Source organism: Lampris incognitus, chromosome 13, assembly GCF_029633865.1.
Source record: "Lampris incognitus isolate fLamInc1 chromosome 13, fLamInc1.hap2, whole genome shotgun sequence".
Classification (NCBI taxonomy): domain Eukaryota; kingdom Metazoa; phylum Chordata; class Actinopteri; order Lampriformes; family Lampridae; genus Lampris; species Lampris incognitus.
In genome coordinates, this window is record NC_079223.1 from 47,317,400 (window position 1) to 47,331,626 (window position 14,227).

A 14,227-nucleotide genomic window follows, 5' to 3' on the forward strand; every position below is an offset into this window, starting at 1 on the left:
ACCATCTCTTCTTCTCTGACTGTTTCTTTCCCTCTCTCTCCTTCGCCAGCCGCCTCCACTCCAACAACCTGAACTGTGACTGCCAGCTGTCCTGGCTTGCTCAGTGGCTGAGGCAGAGGCCCACCATCGGCCTGTTCACCCAGTGCGCCGCCCCTGCAGCCCTCAGAGGACTCAACGTGGCGGAGATACAGAAGCATGAATTCACCTGCTCAGGTGAGACGCCAGACATAAACACGCTGTATTCCCGCACCACACAAAGCCCCGGGTGGCTCGAACCCGGGCCAGAGCTGCTTCTGGTGAAGGCTGAAAAGTCAAGGAGAAGATCTTTTAAGATAGGGAGCGTTAAAGCCTGCTGATGAGGTGATGTAGCAGCACCAAGTGAAGGTGTAGTTCAGTACAATACCTAAAATCACCCATTCTGTTCTTTGTTTTTAACTTATTCTCTTCCCCCTTTTTCTGTCCAATTGTACTTGGCCAGTGACCCCACTCTTCCGAGCCGTCCCGGTCTCTGCTCCACCCCCTCTGCTGATCCGGGGAGGGCTGCAGACTACCACATGCCTCCTCCGATATATGTGGAGTCATAAGCCGCTTCTTTTCACCTGACAGTGAGGAGTTTCACCAGGGGGACGTAGCGCGTGGGAGGATCACTCTGTTCCCCCCCCCCAAACAGGCACCCTGACCGACCAGAGGAGGTGCTAGTGCCGCGACCAGGACACATACCCACATGCAGCTTCCCACCCATAGTCACGGCCAATTGTGTCTGTAGGGATGCCCAATCACGCCAGAGGTAACACGGGGATTCGAACCACCGATCCCCGTGTTGGTAGGCAAGGAATAGACCGCTACGCCACCTGGATGCAATCATCCATTCTGTTCTAATCTTATTATATTTGGTGCACCTGAGATTTACCACGTTTTTATTGGGGTTTTTTTAAAGAGAAGCGACTCCTGATTGGATAACTGTCAGCCTATCAGCCGTCAGCTGCACGCTCTCACTCAAAAGTAAAGCAAAAGAAAAACGAAAAGGCGGTTTCCTGGAGGGATGATGCCGTAACCGAAAGCTTACTGAGAAGCATGAAGCGACATAACGTAACGACGAACTATTTCAAAAGCAAACAGGGCAAAGAATGTGGTCCAGTTCCTGAAGCTGACTGGGCAGTATTCTGTCCTCTTACTGGCAGCACTTCTCCCTGGGTGGTGGGCCTCCTCTGGTGGAGACGTGTCCCGTGGTCCATGAGCGTATTAATCATGTTATGTAGGAAGGACAAATCAGCTTTACTGTAGAAATCATCCAAACAATCCTGGACAGGTGATGATGATGATGATGATGAAGAGCGTTCGTAACAAAAAGTTAGTATATATACCAAGTAGAAATATTGTTGTGCTGTCACAAGCAGTATTCTGTTTTGTGTTTAACTCCTGTCTTAGCAGCCCCCACCCAACCCGCCTGCACGCTCTCTCTCCGTCAGTTTATGCACCTGACTGCCCCCTCCAGGCCTCTGCAGACCCCAAGGGTCTGCTGGTCCTTTTGTGTGTCTGCAGTTCCCACAAGCTGGCAGCAGTGGCAGAGAAATGCCCATCGAATGCTGCACAGCTGGATCTTACACCACCCTACTGACACCGGCCACCCTCTTACACCACCCTACTGACACCGGCCACCCTCTTACACTACCCTCTGACACCGGCCACCCTCTTACACCACCCTCTTACACTACCCTACTGACACAAGCCACCCTCTTACACTACCCTACTGACACCAGCCACCCTCTTACACCACCCTCCTGACACCAGCCACCCTCTTACACCACCCTACTGACACCAGCCACCCTCTTACACTACCCTACTGACACCAGCCACCCTCTTGCACTACCCTACTGACACCAGCCACCCTCTTACACCACCCTCCTGACACCAGCCACCCTCTTACACTACCCTACTGAGACCAGCCACCCTCTTACACTACCCTACTCACACCAGCCACCCTCTTACACTACCCTACTGACACCAGCCACTCTCTTACACCACCCTACTGACACCAGCCACCCTCTTACACCACCCTACTGACACCAGCCACCCTCTTACACCACCCTACTGACACCAGCCACCCTCTTACACTACCCTACTCACACCAGCCACCCTCTTACACTACCCTACTGACACCAGCCACCCTCTTACACCACCCTACTGACACCAGCCACCCTCTTGCACTACCCTACTGACACCGGCCACCCTCTCTTCAGCCACCAATGTTATTGGCTTCTCACCGCCATATTTATGGATTATTGTGGCTTTGAATTCTGTTTTTGTGTGTGTGTGTGTTATTGTGCACCCTCCACCACTCACCCCCACCTCCGCTTTCAGCATGCATCTGAGTTATCATATCAGCACAATGGAAAAACAGCAGGAGAACCTCCTCGTCCCCCAAGGCCATCTCATTGCATCCCCAGCTGTGTGTGTATGTGTGTGTGTGTGTGTGTGTGTGTGTGTGTGTGTGTGTGTGTGTGTGTGTGTGTGTGTGTGTGTGTGTGTGTGTTCCTCTCACTCAACGGTAGTGATTTTTACGCAGCCGTACGGCATGACAGCACAGATCATTAACTATTCATTGCTCAGGGAGAGACTGCTGAACAGTCCCAGAAACATGATGAGTGGGAGGTGGGTCGGGGAAACTTCGGGGTCTGGCGTGGTGAAGGATGGGATTAGAAACAGACATCATCGTTTTTTTCATTAGTATCCATATACAACTGAAAGGCAGCCATGACTGGCTGTGGTAATGATGGGTTTGGTTCCGCGTGTTGGTTTGTGTTTTTATTCGGGATGCGAGAATAAAATCGATTCATTTTCCAATTACAGTTCTTTGATTGGCCAATTTTTAAAGTGCAGTCCTGTATCCAGAATCCATATACAGTAAACAAAATGTTCATTTCATTGTAATTCAAAACATTATTTTTGCTGCAACTACACATTCACCCATCACAAAACTCACAATGTCAAATCACAATTCTTAAAGGTTTACAACACACATGAAATGATCATTTTAGAGTGGTGACATCATATGGAACAGGGAGATCTCTGCCATTCATATCCCCAACATGTCCTTACATATGTGCCTGGTGATAGATAGATAGATAGATAGATAGATAGATAGATAGATAGATAGATAGATAGATAGATAGATAGATAGATAGATAGATAGATAGATAGATAGATAGAAAACTGCTGCTATGATCAGAGCCTCCGTGCTGTCCAGCCTTTTCTAACCACTGGTAGGATTTATTGATATCAGCCACATCTTTTATCTGTTGATGGTGCATCCCATGGAGGGGCTAGATCTTTCATGATACCTCCTTTTCTTCTTCCTCCCCACTCTCTGTCTTCTACTGCCTGCGGTACTCACTCAGCAGTTTGTCCTGAGGGGCCCTCTTTCTGATGTACTCATGGATGTTCCTTGTTTCATCCTGGAAGGTGGTTCTGACACTCAGTAACCCTTGACCCCCATCTTTTTGCTTATCATACAGTCTCTCAGGCTGCTGGACTGCGGGTGGAACCCACCGTGCATTGTGAGGCGTTTCCGTGTCCTGATATCTGTGGTCTTTAGCTCATTTTTTGGCCAGCTTATTATTCCAGCTGGGTATCTGATGACTAGTGGGGCATATGTGTTGATGGCTTGGATCTTATACATTCATCATTGAGCTGGCTTCTCAGGACCTGCCTCACTCTCTGGAGGTATTTGGCTGTAGCTGACATTGTTGCCGCCTCGTGGTTTCCATTTGCCTGTGAAATTCCCAAGTATTTGTAACTGTCTTGTATGTATATTACCCTGCCATCTGGTAATTCAGTCCCTTCAGTGCTCACCACCTTTCCTCTTTTTGCCACCATTTGACCACACTTGTCTAGTCCAAATGACATCCCGATGTCTTCGTTGTAGATCCTGGTGAGGTGGATCAGCGATTCAGTGTCTCGCTAATTCCTGGCATACAGCTTGATGTCATCCATGTATAGGAAGTGGCTGATGGTAACTGCCATCTCTGAACCTGTATCCTTATCCACTGTTTGTGATGATCTGACCGAGGGGGTTCAGGCCTATGCAGAACAGCAGTGGGGACAGTGCATCACCTTGGTATATGCCACATTTGATGGTTACCTGTGTGATTGTCTTTGAATTGGCCTCTAGTGTTGTTTTCCACTGCTGCATTGAGTTCTTGATGAAGGCTATTAGTGTCCTGTTGGCTTTGTATAGTGCCAAGCACTCCAGTAACCAGGTGTGGGGCATTGAATCATAGCCTTTCCTGTAGTCAACCCAGGCTGTGCTCAAGTTGGTTTGTCTGGTCTTAGAGTCTCAGGTGACTGCTCTATCAACCAGTAGCTGATGTGCCTGTTTGGTTCCCCCGATGTACAATTCACGGCAGTACTTCTAATACTGGTTTGAATGGGGAGTCAAAGAGGCCATCTATGTGAAGAGGGAACGACCATCCCTGAACGAACCAAGGGGGAGCCTAAGAGCACATCTGTCGCCATTTTACAATGCTGTGAATACAACTAGCTTGGTCTAGTCAGAAAGGCACGAACTGAGGAAGCCTCTTGGATGAGAGGCGAAACGTCTTCACAGATATATACCAAGTCCAGTTGCACTTGATTCAACTCCTTTGGATAACTATTCCCCAATCCTTTGTGAATAGTACACATGGCTATTGTAACTCTTGTTAATGGTCACGGTAGTTTGTATATGAAACCGATCACTGGTTTGGGTCATTATGCCACTGTATTGTTTATAAGGGTGGGGATACCTGCAGTCAGTTAAGACTGAAGAGGTCACTTATGCCCCTTTTCGACGACATGGTACCAGCTTGACTCGACTCGCAGTATGTTGTTTTCCATTACCGTAACAGTACCCCCTCAGTGTAACTGGTCTGCGTTGATTTTGGTACCCGCTCCAGTTTTTTTGGAACCTCGACAAAGGTGGTAACAGTTACCAAAATGCTGGTACTTTCCAGCAATGGCAAACGAAAAAGTCGACTTGAGTTGAGCCGGTACCATGTGGTGGAAAAGGGGCATTAGATGGGTGATGAAATGTTTCTCCCAATAAACGTTGTGTCCAGATGAACCGATTCAACTTCCTGTGATTTCCTTATCTGGATTATTGAGCATGCATCAAGATGTTACTGTCACTCATATCTGAGTCTAAGCCACAGACCCTCAATGGAGACTCATCCCAACACACATATTGGCTCTTCTACGCACAAATCTGCAGCCTCACATTCACACATGCACAAACAGATTTACATGCACGCACACAACCTCACATACATACGCACAGTTCCGTCTTGAGTGACCAGCAGTTGAACTCCCTGTGAAGGGTGCATTAGGGACCAGTTTGCTGGCACACACACACACACACACACACACACACACACACACACACACACACACACACACACACATTTGTGTTGTCAATGTGTGTGTTTGCGGTTTGCGCTGTGACCAGGCCAGGCCACCTGTGGGGGATTTGGGGCAGGATGGCGGAGTCTGAGGAGGAGGAGGGGAGGAGGTGGGAGACATGTTGTTGTTGTTGTGAGAGGCAGCAGAAGCAGAGTCGGGATAGATGATGTTATATTAGTTGTTTCAGTAAAGCCCAGGCCAGGGAACTGTATTTTTCACTGCATCAAGGCTCAGTGGCGATCACTCCCCGCCTCAACCGCCATAACTAAGACTTATAACTTATCACTAAGACTTATAACTTATCACTGAAAGACTTATCACTTATAACTAAGACTTATAACTTATCATTTATAACTAAGTCTTATAACTTATCACTAAAAGACTTATCACTTATAACTAAGACTTATAACTTATCACTAAAAGACTTATCACTTATAACTAAGACTTATAACTTATCACTAAAAGACTTATCACTTATAACTAAGACTTATAACTTATCACTAAAAGACTTATCACTTATAACTAAGACTTATAACATATCACTAAAAGACTTATCACTTATAACTAAGACTTATAACTTATCACTAAAAGACTTATCACTTATAACTAAGACTTATAACTTATCACTAAAAGACTTATCACTTATAACTAAGACTTATAACTTATCACTAAAAGACTTATCACTTATAACTAAGACTTATAACTTATCACTAAAAGACTTATCACTTATAACTAAGACTTATAACTTATCACTAAAAGACTTATCACTTATAACTAAGACTTATAACTAAAAGACTTATCACTGAAATGAAATGGAGAAGATGGAATGATGACCTGTGTAGAGACGGGTATCAGGTACTGATATGTTTAAGGTACCGTACCAAAGCGTGAATTACTGACCAGATGGATAAGGTCTGTAATAATGGTGCTTCTTCTTATCAGCGCTACACATCATCATACGCTGGTAATTTTCCATAGCGGGGGAGAGAATCAGCCAAGAGAGGTCACACATTCTCACCGGAAAGAGCGGACATGCCGATTTTCCCACAGAAAAATAGACAAAAGTCTGTGTCAGTCAATAACTGCAACCCTTCACAGCAGTTAGTTACTGTACATGTTGCAGTACGTCATTCAGTATGCTGCTGTTGATGCATGGTTGTGTCAGTTATTGATCATATTTGGCAATTATCAGCAATAACAAATGTTTTTTTACATCATCGCAAATAAAAAGGTACTGTTGTGTGGCATCTTCAAGCACACGCTTTGATAAAAGGTATCGGTATCAGTACTAATATTAGTATCAGTATTAATAAATTCAGAATCATGTTTATTGGCCATGTAGGTTTGCACTACATGGAATATGATTCCGGTTTCGTGGCTCTCTCAGTGTACTTAACATACACTACAACAGAACAATCTTCAGGTATATACACAAGAATTGATTTATACAGGTTAAATAAGAGGTGATAAGGTGCAGTGGTGCAGAGAATACATCAGAGATGCTAGCAGGTGACTAACATGCCTGAGGTAGATGGACATGACAAAGTGTACCATCCATCCATCCATTATCCAAACCGCTGATCCTACCCTCAGGGTCGCGGGGATGTTGGAGCCTATCCCATTGGTCACTGGGCGGCAGGGGGGAGACACCCTGGACAGGCCGCCCAGGCCGACTAGGGACAATTTAGTATGGCCGATTCACCTGACCTACATGTCTTTGGACTGTGGGAGGACCCGGAGGAAACCAACGCAAACACGGGGAGAACATGCAAACTCCACACAGAGGACGACCTGGGACGACCCCCAAGGTTGGACTACCCTGGGGCTCGAACCCAGGACCTTCTTGCTGTGAGGCGACTATGCTAACCACTGTGCCACCATGCCACCCCTAGAGCATACCAGTATACGTACAGTGTACAGTACAGTGTATACAGAGTGGTTGGATATATTTGAGTTAAGCATTCATTTGAATGACAGCCCATGGAAAGATATTCCTAATGTTACCCAACCCTAAAAGTGTAAGGCTGGGTTGTTGCAGGAGGCGGGGTGGGGTTGGGGGTGAATAAAAGCAAGAACTGGGAGTTGCTACGTAGCGGTGAAGTGGGGAAATGGCCGGAGCTGGCTGAGGATGGAGAGATGAAGCTGTTGATGGAGATGTTAGATGGGCAGTGGGAAAACGGCAGCTGATTAGCTGAGGGAGGGAAGAGGGTCAATGTAAGGAAGGTGTGGAAAAAGGAAAAAAAACAGCACTGTTGGCAGGAGCGGGGAGAGAGCAATAGAAAAGTGGAATCAAATGAAAGGGAAATAAGGGGGGAGGGTTGCAGGGATAATGGGGAAACCGGCGGCGGGAACAACAAGGGGGATGAGTGCACATCAAACAGCTTCACCTCCAGTGCTCCTCTCAGAGAGCTGTCTTTGTTAAGAGCGCTCCAGCTGGGCTCTGTACTCTGCCTGATCCCAGACCTGTCAAAGCTGCCATGTCAGATCAGAGGAGAGCTCTGCTCTGCCCCGCACCCGATCCCTGATCTGTCAAACCTCTGCCATCCCACATCACAGCCGCTCAGATCAGGCAGGCTGAGAGATGGCCTGTTTATCCGTGGTTTCTAATATTTTTCCTGTTTACGGAAACCCAAACTCTGTCAGTGTGGATCCAAACTCTGTTTGGATAATCTGTCGATTATGATTGACCTGATTTACATGAAGCCTGACCCTATGGCTCCAAGATCCAGCCCATTGAAAATTGTGTTTTCCAAATGGTTTGTAATGTAGTTACCCAAAATATCAAAACTGCTGTTGTGAAAATATGAGTACCGCTGACGCTCCTTGAGAAACTCTCCTCCTGGTTGTCATCATAATTAAACCGTTTCAGAAAACCAGCCTGCCTCTGGTAATACATTGCATCATTTAGTACTTTGATTTGATTGGACAATCAATGATTTGTCATCATCAATAAGTCGGTCAGTATGTCTGATTTTGAATAGCTGCCTAGCAACGCTGTAACTAAGTAACATGTAACATAATATGTAACATAATATAGTAACATAGACAATAAGTAATATAAATAAATATAATAATGAATAGTAAAGTAACATAATATGCAACATAACTAAGTTAGCTTGCTGGCAAGTTATTAACTTGGGCAACAGTTCAGAGCTAATTTAGGTAAGTGGTTAAAATGGCTGCAAAGGGCTGAAAAGGTAAGTCTCTGAAAGTGGATTGTGCTTGTCATTAGCTAACAAGCTAGCAGTCCTTATCTGTATTTTTGCTTTGTTTATAGAGTAACGTTGTAAAGTGTTACAATATATATATAGCTGAATATATATTGATATATTGATATATATATATTGATATTTATGATTGAAGTTAGTCAGAATGTGTAAATACTTAAAAACAACTTTAACTCAGTAGCTAGCATGGCCAAAATTAACATTTTAAAAACAATGTTTTTGCTATCCTTAGCTAACGTAAAATTGTTCCTAGGTGTGTGTGTGTGTGTGTGTGTGTGTGTGTGTGTGTGTGTGTGTGATGGATGGCAACATTGTGTCTGTTAGCAAGCTAGCTAGCTAGCTATCAATAAAGAGTCTTGTGAAATCACCCTCCTGAGAATTAGCTGCGTTCAGAGAGGAGGCGCTAAAACATGACAAATCCAATCATACTTCTCAAGCTGAAAAAAATCACAATCCCAACATTGATTTAGTGCAAAATCGCTACTAAGTCATTGTGGTGTTAATATTGTGGCTATTCCCCTGAACCGTGATATTGAAGTATACTGAAGAGAAGTTGTGTAGAGGTTTGATGTAATGCGCGCTACATCTCCGAATATTTGAATTTGATTTGAATGTTTATCCAGGCAAGCATAGTCACATTTTTACACATGACTACAAATACATGAATTTTGTTGCAGATTTTCTTTGATTCATGCAGTCTTCACATTTTACTGTAGATAAGAGGGGATGGAGCATTAAGAAAGTAATATATTGAATCAAAATCTTATATTTGCCATCAATATAATATTGAATTGGGCGGTGGCTAAGAATATATACCATATAAGGGCGGCACAGTGGTCCAGTGGTTAGCACTGTTGCCTCACAGCAAGAAGGTCCTGGGTTCGAACCCCTGGCCGTCCTAGATCCTTTCTGTGTGGAGTTTGCATGTTCTACCCGTGTCTGTGTGGGTTTCCTCCAGGTGCTCCGGTTAACCCCACCATCAAAAAGACATGCATGTTAGGGTTAATACCAGTGGCGGCTGACCAGTGCAGGGCGCTGGGGCACTGCCCCCTTCAAATATCAAGAGATTAAAATCTACTTAAACATGGTAAATATAATGTAGTTGTATAATGCAAATAATTATGAAATAAAAGTGTTTCTTCTGTCTGTGAGCGCCTGTCAGCAGCATTAAACATTGGTTCAAATGGTATTTGGTTGATTTCTGTCTGAATACATATACTTCCTGGGTGAGGGATGCCGGCCAAACCACACCTTATGTAAGCCCTCAAACTTGTGGCGAGCAGGTGACCCGAGGCTGCTGTCTGATTGGTTTCTTCAGATTTTCCAGGGGGGCGCAGTTCTGTGCTGCCCCAGACACTCCCACTTTTATTGGCAGCGAATTGGTATTGTTTTAATGTTTTTTGATCTAATGTGATCGGACAATTCTCGTGGCTGTCAGCCATGTTCACACCCACCACCACGCCTGGTCTCGACTGTCAATCATCCACCGTCTACGAGCCCTGATAAAACGTATAGGCCACACTGTCCTTCTTAATAACTCTGTGACTGTGTGGACACTAAAGCAGCTGTCGGGTGTGCTGCGCCAAGGTGAATCGGCGCCCCCCCCCCTAAAATTTTTAGCACCAGCCGCCACTGGTTAATACCTCTGTCTGTGGCCCTGAGCAAGGCAATGGAAAGAAGAACTGGAGTATGTCCCGACAGCAGAGTTTCGCTACAGGATGTAGACTTTCGGGGCCCTGTGCTCCTTTCTCCGTCACGTCTCGCTCCGCGTCCCTCCCTTCTCGCTCCCACGCCGGGTGCACCACGCTGGGAAACAGATAGGAGGGTGATCAAATATTCATGGTTTGAAACTCAGATTAGTAATGCTGTGTAAATGAGGCCATTTAGAAGTCTGTTTTATTCATTTTATCTGGGTTAGCTTTATACGCTTAGAGTGCGGCGGGCACACACACACACACACACCTACAGACACACACACCCACATGCCACACTGGTAACACAAGGCCTTTGTTCTCACCACATCGTTGACAGGGTGGTACTTTCTGAACAGGTATCCAGAGACGAAGTGATGGGTTATGTGCGGCGTATGCAAATTGAAAAGTTGAAGCGCTCGAGAACAAACGGGAGCGAAAGACTGTGGTGGGGGTCGAGGAGGAGGAAGGGAGGGAGGGAGCCGGGGAAAAGCTGCGGCGTGCAACGCGCCGAGCGGCACGACGCTGTGAACTGCAGCGGGACCGAGACCGGGCGGAGAACGCTGACGGAGGACCGACACATCCAGCGGAGGCTCGATAGATGCTGTCGAGGAGGCGTCAGTCAGCAGCCCGCCTGTATTATTCATATCTCTGTTCTCGATCAGCGTACCCAGGCACTCGTTTGACGAGTAACCTAGTTTCTCCCCCCCCCACCCACCCCCCCCACACCGACTGACAGAAACCCCTGCCTGCCTCGCGTGGTACCGTCAGAGCGCGGCTGCTCCGTTGTTTTTCCTCCCGTGTCAAAACAACCCCGGCAACACGGCTGATGTTCATTTGCAAGTCAATTTCCATGAAGCTGGAAGAGTTGAGGGGATACACACCAGTGGAGTGGCCCGAGCTCCACATGTGGGAGCGGGTTGCTCCGTGCTGCCAACTAAACCCCCCCCCTATGCCCCCCCATGCCCCCCGGCCATGTAATCCTGCTTAGACTGCTGCTCTCTCTCTCTCTCTCTCTCTCTGAAACACATACACACAGATAGATAAACACATACACACATACAAATGTACACACACACACACACACTACAAGAACACATGTGCAAACTAACACATATAGCCAAACTAAACAAAAGAAAAATCACTGTCCAGGAGAACGAACGCCAGCCAGGATGACTGTGGGAACTGCCGGTCTGCATGGGCTAGCGGTTAGCCTAGCCCGCCCCGCTTCCACGTCCTCGGTGTTTCCTCCTTGGACGCAGCTCCGGCAGCGCCGTGGTGCTTGGGCCCACCAGATGCAGCAGACCAGGCTCCCTCAGCTCTCCCAGCCAGACACCTTCGACACACCTCCTCGCAATCCACACGACGACACTAAAAACACAGTCAAGGCTAGGCGAGGCCGCCGCCAGACCGCCCTCGGTGTTATCGGAACTGCCGATCTGCATGGGCTAGCAGTTAGCTTAGCCTGCCCCGCTTCCGCGTCCTGTCAGACCGCCCTCGGTGTTTCCTCTTCAGGCGCAGCTCCAGGCAGGGCCGTGGTCCCTGGGCCTACAGGAGAAGACAGACTAAACTCTCCCAGCCATCAAACTTAGATGCAGACGTGGACAAAAACACTGCATAGACGGGACTGGGTGAGGCCGCCGCAAACGTGAATTCGCGCCGCCATCTTCCCACTCCGGTACTGGGTGAGGCCACCACAAACGTGAATTCGCGCCGCCATCTTCCCACATGGTACTGGGTGAGGCCGCCACAAACGTGAATTCGCGCCGCCATCTTCCCACACCGGTACTGGGTGAGGCCACCACAAACGTGAATTCGCGCCGCCATCTTCCCACATGGTACTGGGTGAGGCCGCCACAAACGTGAATTCGCGCCGCCATCTTCCCACACTGGTACTGGGTGAGGCCGCCACAAACGTGAATTCGCGCCGCCATCTTCCCACATGGTACTGGGTGAGGCCGCCGCAAACGTGAATTCGCGCCGCCATCTTCCCACATGGTACTGGGTGAGGCCGCCGCAAACGTGAATTCGCGCCGCCATCTTCCCACATGGTACTGGGTGAGGCCGCCGCAAACGTGAATTCGCACCGCCATCTTCCCACATGGTACTGGGTGAGGCCGCCGCAAACGTGAATTCGCGCCGCCATCTTCCCACATGGTACTGGGTGAGGCCGCCGCAAACGTGAATTCGCGCCGCCATCTTCCCACATGGTACTGGGTGAGGCCGCAACAAACGTGAATTCGCACCGCCATCTTCCCACACTGGTACTGGGTGAGGCCGCCGCAAACGTGAATTCGCGCCGCCATCTTCCCACACCGGTACTGGGTGAGGCCGCCGCAAACGTGAATTCGCGCCGCCATCTTCCCACATGGTACTGGGTGAGGCCGCCACAAACGTGAATTCGCGCCGCCATCTTCCCACACCGGTACTGGGTGAGGCCACCACAAACGTGAATTCGCGCCACCCATCTTCCCACATGGTACTGGGTGAGGCCGCCGCAAACGTGAATTCGCACCACCATCTTCCCACACCGGTACTGGGTGAGGCCGCCACAAACGTGAATTCGCGCCGCCATCTTCCCACACCGGAAGCGGTTATACATATGAACGTATACAGCACACACACACACTAACACAGACTAACAGACACACACAAACTCTTCTGGTCCTACACAGTAATAATAATTAGCATTAAACTTTGTAAACACGTTTTAAAACCCAGAAAAGGGCAAAATGAGAAGCAAAGAGGTGAAGAAGGTGAGATAATGAAAACTAAGATAACAGATAACACATAGAAACTAGTCTGTAGGTCCGCGGTGGTGTAGCGGTCTAAGCATCGGCTTTGTGTCGGTACAGTCGCCCACTGGGGACCGGGGTTCGCGCCCCGGTCTCGTCAGATCCGACTATGGCCGGACTCGATGAAGCAGCAATAATTGGCAACGCTGTCTTCGGGAGGGGGGCGGAGTCGGCTTGTGTTCATCACATGAATGCGTCTCTTTGTGTGTGGGGAAAAAGCAGTGGTTCAGCCTGGATTCGCCTTGTCACGGAAGCGGCGAGGCGTCTCCTTCGAGACCGCCGGCCGGCGAGATGCGGTTGGCGAACGCATGCAGTACGAGGGTGGGTGTTTGAACTAAAATAGGGATCGATTGGCCACTAAATTGGGAGAAATCAGAGAAAAATTATTTAAAAAGAAAGAAAAGAAACTAGTCTGTAGAAATGACTCTAAATAAGCAGTCCTACTGGTTCTGCTCCCCCATGCATGCTGCCGAGGGAGCACAAGTCTTCACCTATAAGCCCTCATGGCACATGCCCATGCATACTTACATACCTGTCGGAGCGCCATGATCCCTTTGTCCAGTTTCCTGACCTTCTCTGTTCCTTTTTTTTTTCATCCACGTGAATTTCCTCTCCTCCTTTCCTCTCCAGGTCACCAGGAGAACTCTGGCCTGCAGCCGTGCAGCATTGGAGGAGGCTCTTGCCCTGCCATGTGCACCTGCAGCAACAACATCGTGGACTGCAGAGGGAAAGGACTCACCGCCATCCCGGCCAACCTACCGGACAGCATGGCTGAGATGTGAGCGCAACACCACCTTTTCTGTTCTCATGCGGTTAAGCAGCAAGTGTCAGAGGCGGGGTGTGACTCAGACCGGGCCTCATGATGTCCAACCGGTTTAGTCCAGAAAGACTGAAAGACCAGAAAGACCATAGCAGTAGCAGCAGATTAGCAGCGGGAACATTTTCGACGGGGATGGGGGCTGTATATGCGTGGCGTTCGTGTTTGCATATGAATTCGTCCATGCAAAGGTATGACACGACTGTGGGGGTGTTCTACACACATGTGTGTCCTCCCCGTTCACTTTTCTCCTCCTGCATC

At 48.1% G+C, this 14,227-nt stretch overlaps 1 protein-coding gene across 1 annotated transcript in view; it reads left to right on the forward strand.

Moving 5' to 3' along the window:
* slit1a (slit homolog 1a (Drosophila)) overlaps nucleotides 1–14,227 on the forward strand; it is a 172,155-nt gene that overhangs the window by 94,661 nt on the left and 63,267 nt on the right. Inside the window, exons 8-9 of the mRNA XM_056291571.1 lie at nucleotides 50–213; nucleotides 13,780–13,927. Coding sequence (XP_056147546.1) covers nucleotides 50–213; nucleotides 13,780–13,927 — 312 coding nt within the window. The remainder of the gene's footprint in view (nucleotides 1–49; nucleotides 214–13,779; nucleotides 13,928–14,227) is intronic.